Source organism: Xyrauchen texanus, chromosome 1 (assembly GCF_025860055.1).
Source record: "Xyrauchen texanus isolate HMW12.3.18 chromosome 1, RBS_HiC_50CHRs, whole genome shotgun sequence".
In the NCBI taxonomy this organism is placed as follows: domain Eukaryota; kingdom Metazoa; phylum Chordata; class Actinopteri; order Cypriniformes; family Catostomidae; genus Xyrauchen; species Xyrauchen texanus.
This window is the reverse complement of record NC_068276.1, coordinates 49,422,895-49,447,076: the sequence shown is the minus strand read 5'-3', so window position 1 is coordinate 49,447,076 and position 24,182 is coordinate 49,422,895. Positions and strand designations below refer to the sequence as shown.

The window sequence follows — 24,182 nt, the reverse complement described above, 5'->3', positions numbered from 1 at the left end:
CATGCTTCTTTTAGCAGCCAAAAATGCACAGCACAACAGACATTGTGGTAGGCACAAACCATGTTTATCCTTACTGCATTTGAACCCTTATCTAATGTAGTTTGGGTCATATTTTCTTTCACCTTGCATAGTTTTGTTTATAATTTTCGAACTAGGTGATTCTCACAAACCCTAACAAGAAAACCTGGTCATGTTTAACCCCAAATCAATATGAAATAATAATAATAATAAATGTATAACATTTTTCACAACAAAATTTGAAGCCGACATTTAGGACCAGTAAGAATTTTTGCATTGTGACATTATTTTTTAGGACACAAAATTATTATTAAGCAATGTGTCCAGACGTTTCACTTTTAGTAATTATTTTATTTTCAAAGATGATTCTTATTACAGTAATACAATTTTACTATATTACATTAAACAGTGCTATTGTACAATAATTGAAGAGAGAACTTCTAAAAAGTAATTTGTTTAATGTTATGGTAATAAGAGGATCATAATTTATTTTATTTTTTTTTTGCATTCTGGTAATGAAAACTGGGAGCTAAAATGTGTGTAACTGTCATGGAGATAATGTCACAATCTTAATGGCCCTAACAATAGGTTTTGTTTTCTACATGCAAAATATTATTTCTTATTGTTTACATTTTTGGAGTAAAACAGGACCAGGACATTCATTTGGCCAGCTTCTACCAATTGACTGATGAATTTGCCTTGAAATACCGTTATATTTGGTTGAACAACAAAAGATGTCTGAAGTGTTTTCTTGTCTATTTAAAGTATTTATTTTGCTTTCCTTACTGTGCTCAACTATTTCGTTTATCTGGCCAGTGACCCATTTTCTCAACCCACCAGTTGAAAAATCAGCGATCTAGCAAATGCGTCCTCTGACACACATTGTTTGCCCACACGTTACCTACAGACGTCACCATCGACATAGAGTGGGCGGAGACCCTCACTATTTCCTTTTGATTCACCCGCTACCTCAAGACTGAGTGAAACTGCCTGTATAGCTATCCAGTGCCGCCATCATGGAGGTTCAATGTGATATAATCTACTCGTTGGGCACAAGGAAGGCAGGCCCACCCATACAACTTTTGTCCCGGGCCCTGTGAATTTAGCGATTCCCTGCACACTCCTGTTCTGTTAAGATTTGTTGCACAGGCAACTTTGATATTTCAAATGGGTGTTTGTACATATATTTATTCTTTTGTATATTTTGTGTATATGTGTATGCTTAGTTGGGTCATGGTGTGTGTTTTGAGGATTCTTTCTGGTCATGGCAGGTGCTTCTGGTCCCAAGAATTTCTCCTCCTTACCACCACTGAAAGTTGGTGTCCTCTTTCAGGACACAGCAGATTCCTGTGTGTGTGTGTGTGTGTGTGTGTGTGTGTGTGTGTGTGTGTGTGTGTGTGTGTGTGTGTGTGTGTGTGTGTGTGTGTGTGTGAGAGAGAGAGAGTTGCTAAGTAAGCCTACACGCCTTCTAAAATGCCTTATCCCTCATTAGTTGGATAAGACTGTTGAACACAAGGGCCATTTTTACAAAACCGGTTTGCTCCATTATTTATGTACTGCATACAAATCGGAAGAATCACAGATAGATATACTGTTTATACAGACTTTACCACAGTGAGCCAAGCTTCATTCTTATCTAGAATGCTTGTAATATTCTTCTAATATTTTACTGTGCAATAAAACCCTACCTTGCATTTGGATGTAAGCATCTGCTTAATAAATACATGTCATGTGATGCAGTAGCTCTAATATGCAAATTTGATAAGAGGTTTCCCTTCTGCTTTATATATAAATATGTGCATGGTATTAAAAGGACATTTTTGAATCTATTAAAACCTCTGTTTGTTTCTGAATGCCATGATATGACATGAGCCGAATTCATTAGAAGTCATGTTCCTGTGGTGTGTGCGCTAATGTTGTCTTGGTGTTCATCTGCAGTTTATTATAGAGGACATGAAGCAGCACCAGACCAATAAACACAGCAATCTTCACAGAGAGGACCAGCACATCACAGTGGAGGAGCTGTGGAAGGGCTGGAAGAAATCAGAAGGTAAAGTACTAAAAAATGCTAAAAACAACACACGAGCATGTGTGCGACTGTGAACAAGCTTCTCTTATGTACCAATGAACACGCATCGGAAGCGTGTGTCTTCTAACAACATTTACATCAGTAGAAATGTTAATATAACTCCATGTGGTGACATATGTGTAATATTCCTCACAGTAAGGCACCAAAATGGAAACATGAGGAAAACAAGCACTTGTGTCTTCACATTTTTGTGAAGAGAGTGACTCATCTTGAATAATTCTGCCAGTTACACAATGACCTGTGCTGTTTGCCACACATATGCAAGGGAAAAGAGCTTAAGAAGCCCATTGTTATACGGACAAGGGAAATCAAATGGAAAATGCAGTTTCATGGCCAGTGAGAAATGTACAGTAGTGTGCAAAAGTTTTAGGCACTTGTGAAAAACAAGCTGCTAGCATACACTAGTGGGGTAGTCCTAAACAGTGGATGATGTCATAGATTGTATGAATAGTGTTGTCACTGAAGTAGCCAAACTTGCACACAGGACTCTAAACAAAGACAGTGTGTTACCCATTGAAATGAAGTGATGACATCTCACAGCATCATGCACTGTGAGTATCTCTGAGTAACCTGAGAAGACACTGGAGCACCCCATTGTGTAGATTACTATTAAGTAGTGTGCATGCTGTTGTTTGGATCTGGTTTAATATCAGTTTGAGTAAGGAACATTATAGCAGAGTCATTAAATATTGTTTTGAAATGGATTGGCTATAACTAATAAAAGTAATCGTTTCATTCACCATGAGTGGGCACCTGCATACTGTAGTTCCCTGTACAATACCTGTGCAAGGTCACCCTGTTTTTTTCATGTGTTTGTCAAGTCAAGTCAAGTCAATTTTATTTGTATAGCGCCTTTCACAACACACATCGTTTCAAAGCAGCTTTACAGAATATCAGCATTAACAGACGATAAAACTGTAATGTCTATAAAGTCGATTTATCATCATTGTGTAATTTAGATAAAATACGATTTTTAATAGTGTTTAAAAATAATTAAATGATAATTGTATTAATAACCCCAGTGAGCAAGCTGTAGGCGACTGTGGCAAGGAACACAAAACTCCATAAGATGTAGATTAATGGAGAAAAATAACCTTGGGAGAAACCAGACTCACTGTGGGGGCCAGTTCCCCTCTGGCTAACATTATGAATGCAATGTAAATATTAATTATGTATAGGTAAAATCATGTTTGTATATGAGTTGTGAAAATAAAATAGCCTCAAAAATTATTTGGACACTTAAGTCACTATTTAGTCATTATTTAGACACACATTTATTTGTTTTTATACTTCTTTGTAACTCGTTTAAATATATATGTGTATATATACCACAGTTAGTTCCGGTCCTCGAATCTGATTGGACGAGAAACGTTCCATGAGCACTGATGGTCTGACACCATCAGCACTTTTTTCGCTTCACTGTGTGTGTGTATCACTCCGCTTGTGTTCATGCTGTTCTAAAATAAAGTGTAAGAGCAATGCCGATCTGTTAGGAGTTTCTGTCTTTTTTGTTTTTAATTAGCCAGCAGGTGGTGGCAAAAGATAATTTTTGTGTGTAATATGAGCCAGTTGGTGACGTAAAGTGAATCCGTTAGTCATTGTTTACATAGAACAGCGCTCCGTAATCGCTCATATTTCTAGTACATTACAAAAGCTAGGAAATAGCTTTAAACGGATAACTTCAGGATTAAGGCTCACCACAGCTGAGAGACACAACTGATTTATTACAGAACTCAAGGTGCTTACCTTTTATCAGAGTTTCCACATTGGATACATACTGTTTAAAATGGCGGAGAACATCGCTGTTTCTATAATGAATGATGGCTACTGCGAAATAGGGAGGAATATTCCCGCTTGGACGTCTATTTTCCACAGAGAAAGCTGACCATCAGAAAGCTAACGGCACCTCTGCTTTGGTGTGGCAACAGATGATCGCACACGCGCTCTCTCTCTCTCTCTCTCTCTCTCGCTCTCTCTCTCACAGACACACACATCCATCCGTCTATCCTTGTTTATCCAATGACTTGTTAGAAACAGCACAAGCCATGATTCTATTTCTGAAGTGACATTTTTGAATTACTAATGAAGGCTTGTTCGCATCATTTGTTTTGAACCAGCAACGGCAGATTCTGATCTGTCACGTAAGAAAGTAGTTCCATGCACAAATGCGTTTTTATGACTGTACTAGGTTTTACCTAATTTTTAAAAATTGACTTGTTAATTTAACTGTTTATACAAGCAATATATTTTGCTGTATTCATTTGCATTATGAAGCAAACTTGAGTTTGTGAAACATGCTATAGAAATGAAAATATGTTATTGTTATTATTATTGTGGATATGTTCCTCTAAGTTTGACAACCACAAGGTGTCCAAAACTTTTTTTGTCTTCATTTTGAACAATAAGCCGATAACTATTGTTTAATAATTTTCTTTATTTTGCTTGAAAAGTGTACTTGTGCTATGTTTCTTTAGAATAAAGGTCACTTGATTTGATATTTTGCTAGAGTATCTAATGCAATAACATTTATACATCTATAAGTGTGGGTTAAAGTGATGGTTCACCCAAAAATTTTAATTCTCTTATAATTTAATTGAACTCAAATGAAGATTTATAGAAGAATTTCTCAGCTCTTTTGGTTTATACAAGGCAAGTGAATGGGAACCAACATTTCGAAGCTCCAGAAATCACATAAGTCAGCATAAAAGTAATCCATCCAGACTCAAGTGGTTAAATCTATAATATCTTCAGAAGCTAAATGATAGGTGTGGGTGAGAAAGAGTTCAATATTTAAGTCCTTTTTTACTATACATTCTTCCTGCTCAGTCAATCACAATTTTAACTTTCATTTTGATATTCTTCTTTGTGTGTTTTCATATTCACATTTTTCATGCATATCACCCTCTACTGGGCAGGGAGAAGAATTTCTAGCAAAAAAAGGACTTCAAAATGTATCTGTTTCTCATGTATTCCTATCATATCACTTCTGAAGATATGGATTTAAACATTTAAGAGTTGTGTGGATTACATTTATGATGACTTTTTGATGGTTTTTGGAGCTTAAATATTTTGGCACCCATTCACTTGCAGTTGTATGGACTTAAAGAGCTGAAATATTCTTCTAAAATTCATAATATGTGTTCTGCAGAAGAAAATCATACACATCTGGGATGGTATGAAGGTTTGTAAACGATGAGAGAATTTTCATTTTTTTGGTGAACTATCTATCCCTTTAAGTGTTCAGCTTTTTGGGGTCACTGTATAAATACATTTTTCACATATGTTTTCACTTATTACACTGACCAAAGACATTGAAAATAAACATAAAGCTGATGTGTGTATCTTTTTCAATGTGAATTAAAAAAAAATTCACGTCCATCTGAACATGTTCTTAAAGCTCAATAGCCATACAATGCTTTTTTCCCTTTTGTGTAGGTCGTTTTATAGGCACGTTTATAAAGGTACAGCTCAAATATAAAGAACCAACAAGTTTTGTTCATGTACCTCCTCTGTGTCTCTGTCTCTCTCTTTCTTAGTGCATAACTGGACAATGGAGGATGCAGTCCAGTGGCTAAAAGATTCAGTAGAGCTTCCTCAGTACGAAAGAAACTTCAGAGATTTTAAAGTAGAAGGCAATACGCTACCTCGGTAACCACACACACTTATTATGTGAAAGCAGCAAATTGTGATATGAAATTAATTGAAAATAGTAGAAAATAAAAGTCATACCTTTTTATTTGAAGTAAAAAAAAATACAAGTTTGTGAATTATTTATTGAACATTTAATAAGACTGTTATTAAATGCTATTACACCAATAAAGCAAAATGCATGCAGAAAGGTTACAGGCCTGGTCATTCGTGAAATTTCATCACACATTACTTTTTAGCAACATTGCTTCCCCCTAGTGGTTATGAGGTGTGGGTGCACAGCCTGTGGAGACGTGCATGTGTGAGTGTGGGGGTTGAAGAAAGGTTTAGAGTGTTCAGTTTCCTCTCATTGCCACTTCTCCATGACTCATGAAATGATGTCACAGCTCCAGATCACCTTTCACCTGCAGCTATGCCCAGTATGTGTGTGGCAGCACATGTGATATTTCAGTCATCTAGTACTTGCTGCTTAAAATCAGTCCTTTCAGCTTGAAGTTGCCATTCATATGCACAGATAGATACATAAATACATGCTCTTCCCCTAAACCAATGTATACCAGTGCATATTTAATAAGGATGTGTTTTTCATCCTGGCATTTTCTCAGACATTTACCCCAGACAAAATTCCAGACGTACTTTTATTGAGCTACACTTGACTCTGACATTCAAAGTCAATCTTTTTAGGCATTTAATTGGAAACAGACTGAGTTTGAATGACCATGACTCACCCTCTGTCCTCCTGTGTTTTTTCTTTTTGTTACAGAATAGCAGCCAATGAACCGTCATTTATGTCAATGCAGCTAAAGATATTAGACCAACGACATAAACAGAAATTAAATCTAAAAGCATTAGATGCAGTCCTTTTTGGGCCTCCATTACGTAAGTGTTTCCACGTAAGCTTGTATGTTCAGTGTTTTATGCTGATTCAATTTTTTAAATGAAGCGACATTTTTGGTAAAACATTTAAGGGTCGCTCGCTTCTGACAAACTTGCTGCAAATTTGCCACTTGTTATTTTCACATGCAAATGAGCTTGTGATTCGCTGCAGATGTTTGCCAGAAGTTTGCAGCTCTTCGCTGGTAGTGGTGAACCTGCAGCAAAATAATCAGTGGAGAATTTGCATCAAGATTTCAGCAAATTTGCTATGAACTCTAGATTTTTGTAAGAGGAGGTATCATAACATTCCCTCTTGTTCTCTCTTCTTCCTCTAGGTCCACACCATAACTGGGTGAAGGACTTTATTTTGATGATTTCCATCATCATTGGCGTTGGGGGCTGCTGGTTTGCATACATACAGAACAAATCATCTAAAATTCACATCTCTCAGATGATGAAAGACCTGGAGAGTCTGCAGCATGCTGAACTGAGCCTGACAGAGATACAGAGCCAGTGAGTGTGTGTGTGTGTGAGAGAGAGAGCAAATAGCAGACAGTGAAAGAAAGACTTTGCATGTTTGAATAAATATATGGAATATTCAGGCTAATCATATCACCATTTCCATGAAAGTAAGTTTTATGGAGTTTTAGAGTTATGTGGCTTAATCCATGTGTGTTAACTTTGAGGCCATCTACATGGAGGCGTAGTCTTAAAGCCCAACGTATACTTTGGTTCCGACGTGTACATTTGAACGCTATCCTTTTAATGTATGCTTAATTTGACGGTGTGCGCATACACAGGCTGTTGGCGCATGTACGCTATAAATGCTATGAGATACTGGACTACTTCTCTTCAGGAGTTTAGACATATAAAGATGTCTTCCTTGTATTCCTTCAGACTCCTGACCTTCTCACACATGCATTTTTAATATTCACATCCACTGTTGTTGTTTCCACCTTCGTCCTCTGATGTTTATTGGCAATTACATCTTCTATTGCTTCTTTGTGACTGCAGCGGCTCAAATGTGAGTGCTGCCAATTAGTGCAAATAATTCCATGCGCAAACTGCACATTCAGAGTATGCTCGGTTAGATAAACAGACAGCATGCTTTCAGTGCTCGAGCACTCTGCTGATGATGAAATATGCGTTGCGCGTCCTTTACACAGACCCCTAGTGTTCGCTTCTGACCGAAATGTACTTTGGGCTTAAATGTGTACAAAATTTACTTCTAGCAGTAATACTCATTTAAATTTTGTAGTATTTATTTTCTGATAAAACATATTGATACACTAATGGGTGTATCCAAATAATTGTCAATTAAAATGATCGCCAAAGTTATAAATGCCACCTGCATGCCTCCAACTAGCAACAGCAAATCATGATTCATGGCTATTATGTAAGTTTAAGTCTTTTGGTTATTTAAAAAAAGATTGAGTCCTTCAATATGTCCTATCCCAATTACCTGTTTCAATAGGAAATATGTCAACAAAGGAAAGAAAACTGCACTCGTCAAGCCATTTCATGGGGTGTTTAAAGGGAAAGTTCACCCAATGAGATGGATAAACTAGCCCAGTGTTTCCCTACCTTTTTTTCTGACACGGCACACTTTTTACAATTAAACAAATTCCACGGCACACCATTATTGCTCTGTCCCACATAATCATCGTTGATCGTTTTCCTTTTCAAGAACTTCCATGCTTTCTGTCCACACTAGTGTGCATCGTGCTAGTGGTTGGGAAAAGCTGAACAAGCCAGTAATGAAAATGCTTTTACTGACCCTGAAGTTGTCTGTCTTTCTGCAATGGAACCCAAATGGAGATGTAACACAAACTGACAGTCTCAGTCACCATTTCACTATACAACGTTTATTGAATGGATGAAAGATTCTCAGTGTGAATGGTGACTGAGGCTGTCATTCTGCCTAACATCTCTTTATGTGTTCGACGGAAGTCATGCAGGTTTGAAATGACGAGGGTGAGTAAATTATGTCAGAATTAACATTTCTGGGTGAACAATCCCTTTAAGCTTTTATGTAAGTACCTTTAATTTACCACTGCTTTTATTGGCTCTTTAAGGTTTTGAGTTTGGATACAGGACACACCAGATTTCAGAAGTGACTTGAAGTCTGATTTAATACTCTCTGTTCTTATCAGGTTGGAAAAGGCTCAGGAGGAGAACCGGACAGTGGTGGTGGAGAAGCAGAACCTTGAGCAGAAGATGCGCAATGAGATCAACGGAGCTAAGAAAGAAGCCAGCAGACTGCGAGAGCTGCGACAGGGGGCTGAATGTGAACTCAGCAGACTCAAATATGCAGAGGAGGAGCTAGTGCAGGTAGAAACCTAATCACACTACACATGAGTTGGTCTTAAAGGGCTAGTTAACCCAGTAATATGTTAATGAATTAATCAAATTACAAGTAATAGGTATTAATTCATAGCTTTTCAATGTGCTAATATTTGTACTAATGTCCAGCAATCACCAGCAGTGTTCAGTACCAATGGTTGTCTTTAGCCTTTCCTTACAATGTCATCTTCTTATTTTTAGCACATAAGCCACTAGATGGCAGCAACGTTCCTCAAGTAGTTGTTTTAGTTAGTCATCCCACATATCTGACATGTAAAGCTAAAAAATATCATAATCTGATATTGGGTCTTTCCAGGTGCGAATGGCTCTGAAGAGAGCAGAGAAGGAGATGCAGTCTGAATGGTTGGTGCCTGAAGCTCTGCAGACGTGGCTACAGCTCACACATGAAGTGGAAGTACAGTACTACAACATCAAAAAACAGCATGCCGAGCTGCAGCTCTCGGTCGCAAAGGATGAGGTGAGCTGTTTAAGTTGTCACTTTCTAAAAGGAAATACCTGATTTACCTCACAACAGATTTTTCTATTGGAAGTTGCCTTTTTTAAATGATGGCAATGGACCCTTTTCACAGACTGATGACACATTTCCATCTTAATTTAGTGGATAAATCTAACAGACTTTTTGTAAATTTTTGCTTATAAATGATTAAATGTACATGTATTAGGAATGCCACAAAATATTGCTTATTGATCGGCATGTTATTCTCTCAATATGTTTTTGAGGCATCGATTTTTCTATATTTGCCGACATTTAAATTGGAAGCCTAGTTTGTTTGCTTTCCAAGTCACTGTCAGTTGGCCTTCCGTTTAATGTAGTCTTGAGTAATAGCTTTGGGAGACCAAAAGTGGGAGATGCCGGTCTCTGGTATGACAAGGCACAGGCATCACACACAGGACACATCAATATGGTACAGGCTGGTGCAGTCTAAACTTTTTAATCTAGTCACCATATGCACAAAAGTTACAAAGTCTTTTGCACTTCAAGAATGAACAAATTGACGTTGATGAGTTTGCAGGCAATGCAATTTCTTTGTATGTAGCCTTGATTAGGTTTCATTCAAGTTGTCAAACCACATAAAGACATACTTGTAACTGAAAATACATTGTGTAGGCTGTATGAAATATGCAATATACAGTTGAAATCAGAAGTTTACATACACTTAGGGTGAAATCATTAAAAAAAAATGTAACCACTCCACAGATTTAATATCAGCAAACTATAGTTTTGCCAATCATATAGGACACCTAATTTGTGTGCATGACATGAGTAATTTTTCCAACAAATTACTTGAGTTTACAGACAGATTGCTTCACTTTTAATTGACTATATCTCAATTCCAGTGGGTCAGAAGTGTACATACACCAAGTTAACTGTGCCATTAAAGAATACCTATTATGCCCCTTTTTACAAGATGTAATATAAGTCTCAGGTGTCCCCAGAATGTGTCTGTGAAGTTTCAGCTCAAAATACCCCACGGATAATTTATTATTCCATGTTATAAATGCCTCTTTTTGGGTGGAATCAAAAACACACTGTTTTCGTGTGTGTCTCTTTAACTCCAAGTGAGCTGTTGCTCCCCGCCCCCTTTCCGGAAGAAGGCAGTGCCTTTACAGATCGTGCTTCGGTTACTACAGCAACATTAAATCAGAACCAATATGACTGACAGCTTTAATACTGGAGTTCAGCCATATATATATATATATATATATATATATATATATATATATATATATTATATATATATATATATATATTTATATATATATATATATATATGTATATCTGGTCTCCGTGAATACAATCAGAGACAATGGTAACTTTAGCTGCATTAGCCGTGGAATCACCTATAAAGCACATTCGGAAAGGCGATTAGCAAACATTCACAAAATATAAAGAGCAATACTTACATCTTCAGGATATAAAGCTGAAACGCGAACAGTTGGTACTGATCCATGCTTGAGAATCAAATTTTTGGAAAATCCTGCTTTATATTGACACATTCACAAAACAGTCCGGTGTAAAATGATTTGCACAAACATAAAAACATTTTTGTTTATTTTGGGGCACATTTCCTTCAAAAACAAAACTTGTCCACTGCGTCTTCAGTGGCTCTGATGCTGGAAGTACATTATGTTCACTTTTACAGCCAACAACAGAACACTAACAAAGCTGAGACATTATTCTTCTCACTGTATCTGCTCCAGCAGAAAAAAATGTCGGACTGTGTGTAGATCACTCAGTTGAGGATCTATGATAATAGGGTGGAGTCCGTCACCAGTTGTGGACAAGGCTTGCTCTAACGTGACGTCACTTTAGAGCAGAAACGAAAACCATTCATTTTGACACACTGTTTTTGATTAATAGAAATATAAGAAAGAAGAGTGGGTGGACTTTTAACATTGTAGGGTGGTTGTGTACACACACAGCCAACTCACATATATGTACAAACACCATGTAAAAGTGAATTTTGCATAATAGGTCCCCTTTAAGCAGCTTGGAACATTTCAGAAAATAATGTCAAGCCTTTAGACATTTACCCAATTAGCTTCTTATAGGAGGTGTACCTGTGGATGTATTTTAAGGCCTTCCTTCAAACTCAGTGCTTCCTTGCTAGACATCATTTGAAAATCAAAAGAAATCTGAAAAAAATGTGGACCGTCACAAGTCTGGTTCATCCTTTGTAGCAATTTCGAAATGCCTGACGGTACCATGTTCATCTGTACAAACAATAATGTACAAAAGCCATCATACCGCTCAGGAAGGAGACACATCCTGTCTCCTAGAGATGAACGTAGTTTGGTGTTTAAAGTGCAATCAATCCCAGAACAACAGCAAAAGACCTTGTGAAGATGAGTCCTATATCGACATTGGGGCGGCTGTGGCTCAGGTGGTAGAGCGGGTTGGCCACTAATTGTAGGGTTGGCGGTTCGATTCCCGGCCCACATGACTCCACATGACGAAGTGTCCTTGGGCAAGACACTGAACCCCAAGTTGCTCCCAATGGCAGGCTAGTATGTGGGTGAATGAGTCAGTGTAAAGTGCTTTGAAAAACACTAAGGTTAAAAAAGCACTATATAAGTGCAGACTGTTTACCATTCCACCAAAACCATCATAAAAAGCCAAACCACAGTTTGGAAGTTCACATGAGGACAAAGATCTTACTTTTTGGAGAAATGTCCTCTGGTCTGATGAAACAAAATGGCAATAATGACCATCGTTATGTTTGTAAGAAAAAGGTTGAGGCTTGCAAGCTGAAGAACACCATCCCAACGGTGAAGCGTGGGGGTGGCAGCATCATGTTGTGGGGGTACTTTGCTGCAGGAGGGACTGGCACCATGGGGGTGGCAGCATCATGTTGTGGGGTGTTTAACTGCAGGAGGGACTGATGCACTTCACAAAATAGATGGCATCATGAGGAAGGAAATTATGTGAATATATTGAAGCAACATCTCAAGACATCAGCCATGAAGTTAAAGCTTGTTGCAAATGGGCAATGACCACAAGCATACCTCCAAAGTTGTGTCAAATTGGCTTAAGGACAACAAAGTCAAGGTATTGGATTTACTATCACAAAGCCCTGACCTCAATCTGATAGAAAATCTGTGGGCAGATCTGAAAATGCGTGAGCGAGCAAGGAGGCCTTTAAATCTGACTCCGTTACACCAGTTCTGTCTGGAGGAACGGGCCAAAATTCCAGCAACTTAATATGAGAAGCTTGTGGAAGGCTACCCAAAACATTTGACCCAAGTTAAACAATTTAAATGCAATACTACCAAATACTAACAAAGTGCATGAAAACTTCTTATCCACTGGGAATGTGATGAAAGAAAGAAATCTGAGATAAATCATTCTCTCTACAATTGTCCTGACCTATCACATTCTTAAAATAAAGTAGTAATCCTAACTGACTTAAGACAGGCAATGCTTTCTACGATTAACTGTCAGGATGAAAAACTGAGTTTAAATGTATTTGGCTAAGTTGTATGTAAACTTCTGACATCAACTGTATTATTCAGTGATGGCTAGAGTAAATAATCCCTTTTGATAATGATTTAATTCAAATTTATTGGAAAACTAAGCAGCCTCCGGTTTTTTTGCTTGGCCCAGCCGGTATGTGTACCTTCATGGACATTTTTCTAATGTTTCTAATTTTAGAACACACCATGTCTACTGCCAGATGCGGCTGTTGTGCGACCCCCTTTAAGTTACCTGCTGCTCTCACATTACCAAAGTTGTGTTAAGAAATACAGTTTTTATAAAGAGACAAAAACCATTGTGCAATGAGTAACTATTTATATCTGGAAAAAATGCACATATAGATCGATAATCAGCTGGAAAATTTTCTGATTACCGATGCATGAAAAAGGCATAGATTCCAAGCCTAAAATTTACTATATATTACTATTCTTTGTGTTATATTACTCTGGCATTAATTGTACTTTTTTTGTCACATGGGTCAATTATTGTAGTATAATTTAATTCAGATAAACTTGTCCCTATACTGCAATGGTCAGATGGTCTCTTCCTGTCTAAGTGGGTTTTTCTCGGCCAGAATAAACTGCAATGGACTATATGATGTTTGTAAAAACTGTGGCTACATGAGACTGCCAGAATTGGAATTGGTTCCTAGTGTTTTATAAAACATTTACATTTAAATATCAATCATTATGCACTTAATGATGTCTGTAAGTTAAAACAAGCGCTAACCAGAGAAGGGGTTAAACACTTTCATTTTACGTTAATTCAGATTTTAACACTTTTTCAGTTTAAAATAAACACTCCATTCACCCCGTTTACAAACAAACACCCCTTTCATTTTCTCTCTCTGTGACTAACAAAATTACAATGAAATTTTCCCCCTCTAATTTAGATTTCTAATGATGCGGGTAAATTACTTTTTAACTACATAGTTTGTTTTGCCTTTTGTTATTTGCATCTGGAATGAGTCATCAAGCCTTTATGCAAAAGCAATTAGCAATAACTGCAGTGGGAGGGATGAGAAAGTGCTCCGTTCATTCCACAAATGTGTAGATCCCACTTATTTAGTGTATCTCCTTGTAATATTGTATTTTCATTATTGATTTGTGTACGTTGTTTGGTTTTCAGGCAGAAAAGATCAAAAAGAAGAGGAACTCTGTGTTTGGCACCTTCCATGTTGCTCACAGCTCATCTTTGGATGAAGTAGACCACAAAATACTTGAGGCTAAGTAAGCACACGCATTACACAAGCATTCACCAACCACCTGCACATGCACACCCCAAATAAAAGAAGATGATAATGGGTACCTGTATTACATGAATGCTTATCTGTGTTTTTGTTTAGAAAATCACTGTCAGAGGTCACAGCATGTTTGCGGGAACGTCTTCACCGCTGGCAGCAGATAGAGAAGCTGTGTGGCTTTCCAGTGGTTAATAACTCTGGGCTGCCCAACCTCACTGCCTCGCTGTATGCAGACCATAGCTGGGTGGTCATGCCGCGGATGTCTGTGCCACCTTATCCTATTGCTGGAGGAGTGGACGATCTTGACGAGGATATGCCACCTATCATTCCACAGTTCACCTGTAAGTTCCACTCTGTGACGCCAACATTGGGAGAAAAGCAAGGACATTTTCTCTTTAATATTTAAACATTGGACTTTTTATTGCACACTGGTACACTCTTGTACATTCATACTGTACATTCTTATGTTGCCTTAATATGCTATTATCCTAAGTACAAGTTTCCTACTCAGAATTAGCGCATGAACGCCCCCTCAAATAGTAATTACAACTGGGAAACTTTAAAAATAATGTTGATACCCTAGGTTCGTAATTGAAAGGAGCCATAAGCTTTCAACATAGCAGAGGAGAGTACAGTTTCTATAGTGACTGTTACTAATGTTTATTTTTCTAAATGCAGCTACTTTGTTAGCATTTGCTTTTTAGGTCTTGTACATTTATTTATATCAGGAACCATTTGATGCATATTGCATTTTATACACCGAGAAAACAGCATGTGTTTGACCAAAATTCATACGGACTCTATAACAGCTATCTGAACATGCATAACGGCATATGCAAGAGTGAATCTGCCGTCCTCAATGTTTCATATTCTCTCTGACAACAAAGCACTTGAATGTGAAATACGCATACTTATGACTTAACAAGGGGAAGTAGGATAATTCCAAAGAAGGCAGCATTAATGAACTGTCTTGGTTAAAAAGACACAAGTTTTTTTGGGTGAGATTGTACTTAATTATCTCCTGTTTCTTTATAGCTACAATGATTCGACCTCCTCTGACCCGCAACAGCAGTGTTTGTCGTTCTCGCAGAAGTCTTTTGTCTCAACCCTCGTCCCTCTCAGCTGACCCTGACCTTTTATCCATGGCCTCTGCCTCCTTGGCCTACAGACATGAAGGAGACGATGAACACGTCATCTTCAATGTGGAAAGGAAGGGGTAGGACATCTACAGCTTCTATATTCCGTATGGTTAATTATATAAATGGCAACATGTTAAAAAGATTACGCAACAAATCACGTCTCTGTAACGTAATTACCCATGGTGGTAACACTTTATTTTACGTAGTCCTTGATACAGAGTAATTACTTAGTTAATTACTTAGTAATAAACGTTGTAATTACATGTACCAAAATGTAATTAACATGTAACTAAGTTATGGTACAGCCTGTACTTACAGATTGTAATTACACACATGTAATAGGCAGCTACTGTTACACATATGTAACAAGCCGAGTCTGTTACATACGTGTTACAAACTTGGTACACTGTAATTAGGTAAGAAAGTACTTAGTACCACACAATGTAACAAGAAGTACTTAAATATATTAGGCTACTAAGGTCTGCAGTTACACATGGCAAATGTGTACGTTTTGTAGCATTACATGTATGTAACATAAAATAAAGTGTATCAAGATTGTACTTGAGTGCAATTCATGCGTATCTACATACTTTATCCATCTTAAATAACCCACTAGTTCACCGCTAAAATACATGCATTAGCTTCTTTATTACATTGAAATTACAGAAAATTACACAGGTATAAGCTACGTAAAATAAAGTGTATCAAGACTGTACTTAAGTGGACTTCATGTGTATCTACATACCTTGTCCATATGTACCTTAGTTTGAATTAACTCTCTAGTTCACAGCTTAAATACATGCATTAGCTTCCTAATTACATTGCTAATTATATGTTGTATTTGAAGGGGGAAAATAAATTTACAATTTGACTTGTCATTTTGATGATGTCACCTTTTGTGTGCAGGCAGGTGGATGGAAAGGGTAACCACATCAATTCAACTCGACACTATTGAGTTAAAATACAGTATTCTGTAATTGTAATGTAGTTGGGAAGCTACTGCTTGTATTTATGCAGTAGCTTCTTAGTACATATGTTTATTGTTAGTAAGCACGTTTAATACAACCTTTTAAGTCGGGGCACATGCCGGATATTCGGTTAAGAGCTAATGATTAATCGTTGCAATAATCGTTAGATTAATTGATTATCAAAAGAATAATTTGTTGCAGCCCTAATACTAATTACATTTTTAAATAAAATGAAAAGTTGTATATAGAAGCATTATGAACTAACAATAAAAAAAATAATTATACCTAATGCATTAACTAATGTTAATGAATAAGTACGTTATTGTACAGTGTTACCATTTTGTATTGGTATGATTGTGTTAAATTCATGTTTGTGTTCCTGTTATACAGGGAAACTCAGGACACTTGCTCAGACTCGGACTCTCTCAGTTCATCTTTGGGCAGAAAGCAGTTCTCTACTTCCTGTGCTCAAAGCATCGGCGTTACAGGCACGGACACCCCGCCACGCAAAATCTCTCATGAGGAACTTTTTCTCTTCACGCAAGAGGCCCAGGCTGTCGCTCTGGAGAGCTTGCCATCTTCCACATCCTCCCCTTCATCTCCTCTTGACTCAGTTCACAAGGGATCTCCAGACCTCACTCACTCCGCCGTCCTCCCAGAGTCTCAGAGTTTGACCTTTCACCCTGGCACCAAAGCTGTGGCCTACAATGGCATCCTGGAAAAGTCATACAGCTTGGGGCAGCTGCCAGCTGTTGGGACGCCACCAGAGGGGCAGTATCCCTCGATTAGCTCACTCAACATAGAAGGCAAAGCTATCAAGGATCCCAAGCAACTCCAATCCACCTCCTCCCAGGACTCCTGCGATAATGGGGAGAAAAAACGCTCCAAGATCAAGAGCTTGTTTAAGAAAAGCAAAAAGCTGTGAGGAACAGTAGAGGATGAAATGGGGGGGAAGAAGCCTTAAAACAAAACAAATAAAAAAAGAGGGTGATGCTGTCAACCAGAAGCCAAACATTTTTTAGTTTCTCAAATTTGTAATTCTTCATTTAAATGGAATGTAGCTCCATCTAGGTACAATCCTGGATTGGAAAGCTTATTATGATGATTTTTTTAACCATCACACATATGCCTTTAAAGGCCAATGTTATGTCAGGTTTTTGCAGAACATGAGTCATGACCAATTTGCTGTCTTTATTTGGGTGAATTCTCTGTTTTCATAAAGTGCACCTTTATGTTGTCATCAGGAAGTAGGGGAGATCGGGGCTAGTTGTCACAGTTTTTACTCCAGTGAATATTTTTCAGGGTATTTTTTTAAAGATAATTTCTGGATTGGCATGTTCCTTAATGTCTTGGCTACAAAAAAGCTTTTGAACATTTGTACAGTTGTTTCCAAGGAAAAAAGATACAGTTCACTGAATATGAACGCTGACCTTTTGTGACCCCCTGATGCAGTGCATGGTGTCACTTTTTATGGGTTAAGTTGTCACAATGAAAAAAGGCTTTTCAGCTAAATTTAAGCCACAAAACAATTATGAGACACAAAACATATCATGAAACAACAAAACTGAAAAAGGTAACATACAAAAACATTAAACCATCGTTTTATCCAACAAATAATAATTTAATAAATTGTATACAGTTATTACATTTAAACATGTGACAACTTGCCCCAACCCAACATTTATGAAAAATACCTTTGTCCTGAGAATACAGTTCAATCTTCAAATCTACATTTATTATGTAGTTTACCCTTGCCTGGATGTATGACAGTGTGTTTTTTTTTTTTTTTTTTTACCCAACAGCTATAGCAATAATATTATGATAGTGGAATGTTAGTTTGGAGGATAGAAATCACACACACACACACACACACACACACACACACACTGAATAGTTTTAATTGAAATTTATTTTAAACTTGGTGTTTTAAACAAACTAATTTTAATAGTGACAACTTCTCTGTGTGACAACTTGCCCCAGGCTCCACTATAGTAAACCAGGTAATAATAAATAGCACAATGCTATCCAAATCTCCAAATTCCAAATAAAAAATTGGCTTCCTGGAAATTTGTCCTAACTTGTAACAATAACAATGATGTCACAATAGTTTAAACGGCAGCTGTTTTTTTGTTTTGTTGTTTTTTTAGATATCTCTACCTTTTGATATCATTACAAGTGTAGTATTTAATATGTGAATAATCAGAAATCCACATTGAGGTCTCCCTATGGTTTGAAAACCATTAAAATCCCTTCCTTTAAAAGGCCCAGGGTTAAATCTGAGCTTTCAGCTTGATGTCACTTTCTGTTGACTGTCACAGAACACCTGTTCTTGACAAATATTCTATATATAATGGTAACACTTAACATAAAGCAGCATGACAGAACACCTACATTGTAAAATTATTATCTCAAGTCAGTTATCTAACCACAAAAGGACATGTTGGGCAGAATGTTAGCTTCAGTCACCATTTACTTTCATTGTTTGGGGAAAAAATGCACTGAAAGTCAATGAGGCTAATATTCTGCATAATATTTCCTTTTGTGTTCCAATGAAGAAGTCATATTGTTTTGAACAACATGAGGTTGAGTAAATTATGCCATAATTTTTTTTATTTTGTAGACAAATAAAGATTTACTACTAGACAATGCCTTAAGTACTAAGTACTTTCATTAACCCTATATTTCAATAATCATTATACTTTTATATTAGATAGATATACATACACATACCAAAAGTTTGGAATAATGTAAAGATTTTGCTCTTATGGAAAGAAATTGGTACTTTTATTCACCAAAGTTTCATTCACCTGATCACAATGGATAGTCAGGACAATAATAACGTGAAAAATTACTATTACAATTCGAAAAAAAAAAAAAAAATTCAGAACTTCTTAAACTACTTCAAAGTAGTTCTCATCAAAAAATCCTCCATGTGCAAGCAATCACAGCTTTGCAGATCCTTGGCATTCTAGCTGTCAGTTTGTCCAGATACTCAGGTGACATTTCACCCCACACTTCCTGTAACACTTGCTATAGATGTAGCTGTCATTCTAGCTGATCCGACAAAAGCTCAATGGGGTTAAGATCCATAACACACTTTTCCAATTGTCGGTTGTCCAATATCTGTTTCTTTGCCCACTCTAACCTTTTCTTTTTGTTTTTTTTTGTTTCAAAAGTGGCTTTTTCTTTGCAATTCTTCCCATAAGGTCTGCACCCCTGAGTCTTGTCTTTACTGTTGTACATGAAACTGGTGTTGAGCGGGTAGAATTCAATGAAGCTGTCAGCTGAGGACATGTGAGGGGTCTATTTCACAAACTAGAGACTCTGATGTACTTTTGTTTAGTTGTACATCTGGTCTTCCACATCTCTTTCTGTCATTGTTAGAGCTAGTTGTCCTTTGTCTTTGAAGACTGAAGTGTACATCTTTGTATGAAATATAAGTTTTTTTGGTAATTTCAAGCATTGTATAGCCTTCATTCCGCAAAACAATGGGGCCTGTCTAGATTTGATCAAAATGACTATTTTCAAATAGCGATGGTGCTGTTTTTTTTTTACATCAGTAATGTTCTGACTATACTTTATGATCAGTTGAATGCCACTTTGGTGAATTAAAGTACTAATTTCCTTCCAAAACAGCAAAATCTCTACATTATTCCAAACATTTGGCCGCCAGTGTGTGTATGTATATATAATATATAACTAGTGGTTAAAATGTAGGCAAACATTTAAAGATTAATGCCAACATATTGTTTTGGCAATATGGAAGGTTCACAGCTGACCTATACATAAAAAAAGAAATTTTATTTTTCAAGATTTACACATTTCAGTTTCATAACAAAATTCCATCAAATGAGTAATCCTTGTATCAAATATTTGTAGTAATATTATATAGTATAATAATAGTAATTTGTTAAAGCATCACAACATGCAATTTGATGAAATTGTGTTATGTAATTAAAAAGCATACATCTTTTTTTCTTGGGGTGTAGATATGTTTTGAAGACATGGCCAGGTGTTGAGGCGTCATGACTAACTGCTGCGTGGAAAGCGCTACTGAATTATCCTGCTAAAGGTTGTTGCACTACTGCTTTCCTTACCTGGAAAGAGCTGCTTTTGGTGGCATAAGAATAAGTTATGATAGTTAGATCAAGGAGAATATTTGTAAAGATACGTTTTAAAGCAATTGAAACGCTTCTTACCACATGTATTCTCTGAAATATATTTTTATTTTAGTTTTTTTCATCATGAATATGTTTATTAGAAGTTATTCAATTGTAGATATGTGATTTCTATTGGGTAACTGAGGAAATAAGTTTTTCTGAGGAGAAATATACTGTATATGACTTTTCCCCAAAATCCCTCTCTCCTGGTCTGAGTGCCCTGTTTCAAGGGCGTTGCCATCACTGTGATCATTATATCTCGACACTAATGGGAATCATCCACAATGGGGCACTAAACGGATTCTATTTTGGCAAAAAATTATTCCAACTTTTTTAAAGTGCAAGACCTTTATATGCCGATAGGACAGCGAAACATCGGTGCCTAAATTTGGTTGTCTCAGAACTCACTCACTTAGCATTGTACACGCTGCCACACTGATGAAGGATAAAAGAGACAAACATTACATGCACATTATGTGTGTGTGTATATACACAGTGACTGATTGTGAGATGTTTGAGTTGAGTTATTTTTTGTGTGTGAATATTTGTATACAGTAGAACAAATCAATAAAAAGAAATGTGGCAAAAATCGTATCTGTGCAATCACTTCAAAGGCCAACTGTGGAAAAACTGCATCTGTGAATTAGTTCTCATCCAGTCTAACCTAATTGGAGTGGAGTTTTAAGAGTTCTGATATTTAGTATAACAGCACTGGGAGGCTTCAATGTTTGTATTATTCAGTGTGTCTGTGTTTTATTTGTGTGGCGTTCAAGGCCACATCCACATTAGTTTTAAATTTTCTAAGTGTGCGGTAATGGAAAGCGTTATCAAAACGCTTTATTTTAAGTGGATGATAAAGTCATTCTAGTGTGGATGAGAGGCATTCATTTATTTATGTGTTTTCAACAGAAAACTTTAGTTGATGTGTGGATGTGGCCAAAGTCTCTTTCAAGGCAAGTCAGTCCACTCAGCGGCCATCTTTGAAATGCTCACATGCAGGCTGGACAGCTATTTTCAATGTAAACAAGTTGCATAAAAGTACATCTCCCATCAACTTTTCACCTGTAAGGAGGGACTTCCTTTTCCAATTTCTCCCATTCATTTCAATAGGTTTGTGTCTGTTAAACTATCTCCCTGTGTGGCCCTAGCCAGGCTGTCAGTCATCATCAGAGATGTGCAAAAGTTGATCCTGCATTGGCTTTGATTTAAACTCATTTGAGGAGACAAAATTACTTCCCATATTTTGTAAAATGCAAGTTACATGATATTAACTTCTTGTTTACACTTATATAAATGTAATATCAAATATTTAGATAATAACTATATAACAAGAAATTCTATGAACGCCAGAACTTTATAGTCAGCTCTGAGTTTCTGTTCTCCAGGTCGTGTCTTGGAATAACTTCAGCTATTCTATTCAAAGCAGTTTTTTTTTTTTTTTTTAAACAGAATTTAGCTCTCCTATGTGAAAGTCAGACATTCACTTTGTTGGAAAAAAAGTTAGAGCAACATGAATTATAAAACAGTGGAAGCTGTATTAAAAACCAGCTATTTGAAGAATATTTGTCCTGTTTTTTTAGTCTCTCTCACTGTCTCTTTCTGTCTGGCTGGTTGAAGTATATACATTAGTGCAATAGAAAAAAAAGCAAAAAATGTGTTTGTGTGACACTCCATTTATCTTATAAGTGGGCACTGGTGACTGAAGGAGAAACATGCTTGATTGCTTTATCAATATACAGTGAAAGTGAAGAGAATTGTGTTGATGTTTCATCAATTCCACACTGAGATACGCCAAGGAGATTCATAAGATGAATGTGTTATTCAGAGAGGGAGAGAAACTAAGAGAGATACAGTGCAAGAAGGAGAAATGCTAAAACAAAACACAACTCAACCTTATAAAACTTTTTTTCTTTTCTTTTTTTTCTTCTGTATGGCACACACAAATGCTAAATTCTCCTTTAAATGATCCTGCTCAAAGCAATAACCGTCTTTGCACTAGATGGCAGTCATGTAACACTGAAGTGTGAAGAATAGAGTAAAAGCCCACAGTACAACTCCCAGCTCAACCTCACAACTTTCTTAGCATTCATTGAAGGCATTGCAGGTTTAACACGTCCTATGTGTATGTGTCAGTGTATGTTATTTCACTTTCAGTTCTGTAACCCAAATGACCCCATTTGGTATCTTGCAAAAGTACACAAAAAACCAAAAAGCTTGTGAAAAAACGTATAGATTGTGTTTAATAGTTCAATTCATTGCATATGCAATCAGCATAAGCACATCATCACAATCATCGTCATTATCATTATTAGTGGAATTGTGCACACCTGCAACGTCAGCAGTAAGACATTGCAAGAAAAAGACTGTGCATGTCTGTATATGTGTAAGGTAAAGCAAGATCATAACAATAAATGGTCCTTGTTGTTCCTAAGAAGGGCCAAATTCCTCTCGGTGTCCCTTGAATGTGTGAATATGATCTGCAGCAGATTTTCACCGACACCTTATGACACTTCTTTGTGAAAGAAGAGGACAAGTGAAAGGTGAGGGCAGTAGTTTTCAAGTGTAACAGTGGCTCATATTCCTTCCTCTTGAGAGAAACAGAGGCTAATGTAGCATAGACGTCAGAGGGAGGCATACTCTGTCTGGAGATGCACACAAATATAGTGCTTATGCAGCCTTCAAAAACGTGTTCATCACTTTGTGAATTGTCTTACTCATTCTGTCAGTTTCTCGCACATTTGCTTGTTCTGTCCCCAGTGTGCTCAGCACACTTTTTCCCCCCATACTTCTTTTACGCCGTCCTGCTTTTCTGAGGTGTAGGGGAATATTTATGTAAGTGATATGTCACTGCGAGCCTATGCTTATTTGGATGTTGCACAATTGGTATAACAACCTGGGGGTGTGTTAGTTACATTCTTAGTGCACGTACACTACCAGTCAAAAGTTTTGAAACATGACTGAAATGTTTCTCATGATCTTACAAATATTTTGATCTGAAGGCATATGCTTAAATGTTTGAAATTAGTTTTGTAGACAAAAATATAATTGTGCCACCATATTAATTTATTTAATTATAAAACTAAAATGTTATATATAAAAAAAAAGTTATTGAAATTGATGACTTGGACCAAATAATTAAGAAAAGCAGCCAATAAGTGCCCAACATAGATGTGAACTCCTTCAATACTGTTTAAAAAGCATCCCAGGGTGATACCTCAAGAAAATGTCAAGAGTACATGTCTGCAAATTCTAGGCAAAGGTTGACTAATTTGAAGATGCTAAAATATAACACAGTTTTGATTTATTTTGTATTTTGTTTAATCACAACATAATTCACATAGTTCCATTTATGTCATTGTATAGTTTTGATGAATTTCCTATTATTATATAATGTAAAACAAATAAAATTAATAATAATAAAGAATGAGTAAGTGTTTCAAAACTTTTGACCAGAAGTGTATATGCTGTCTGCATGCCTCAAGCAACCAGCAGGAAATTGCTTCACTTCTCTTGAGAGCCACTTTGCTGAAAAGACCAGCATAGATGATCACCAGTCCTTTTCACCAGCATCATGTTTTAGGTCTCGTTCAACTCATTCTACACTGATTTTGTTTTACATTGGTCATGAAGTGGAAAGGTAGCATGCAAATTGTTTATCGTACAAAAGTAGAAAAAATGCACTTATCAAACACTGAAATTTA

The 24,182-nt window shown here is 36.8% G+C and overlaps 1 protein-coding gene across 1 annotated transcript in view; it reads left to right on the top strand.

Annotated features, from left to right (window-relative positions):
* LOC127651626 (stromal interaction molecule 2-like) overlaps positions 1–21,059 on the top strand; it is a 53,378-nt gene extending 32,319 nt beyond the window's left edge. Inside the window, exons 3-12 of the mRNA XM_052137562.1 lie at positions 1,957–2,068; positions 5,644–5,755; positions 6,519–6,634; positions 6,967–7,144; positions 8,785–8,962; positions 9,291–9,452; positions 14,100–14,200; positions 14,317–14,555; positions 15,250–15,430; positions 16,712–21,059. Coding sequence (XP_051993522.1) covers positions 1,957–2,068; positions 5,644–5,755; positions 6,519–6,634; positions 6,967–7,144; positions 8,785–8,962; positions 9,291–9,452; positions 14,100–14,200; positions 14,317–14,555; positions 15,250–15,430; positions 16,712–17,246 — 1,914 coding nt within the window. The 3' untranslated portion in view covers positions 17,247–21,059. The remainder of the gene's footprint in view (positions 1–1,956; positions 2,069–5,643; positions 5,756–6,518; positions 6,635–6,966; positions 7,145–8,784; positions 8,963–9,290; positions 9,453–14,099; positions 14,201–14,316; positions 14,556–15,249; positions 15,431–16,711) is intronic.
* The last annotated feature ends 3,123 nt before the right edge of the window (positions 21,060–24,182 follow it).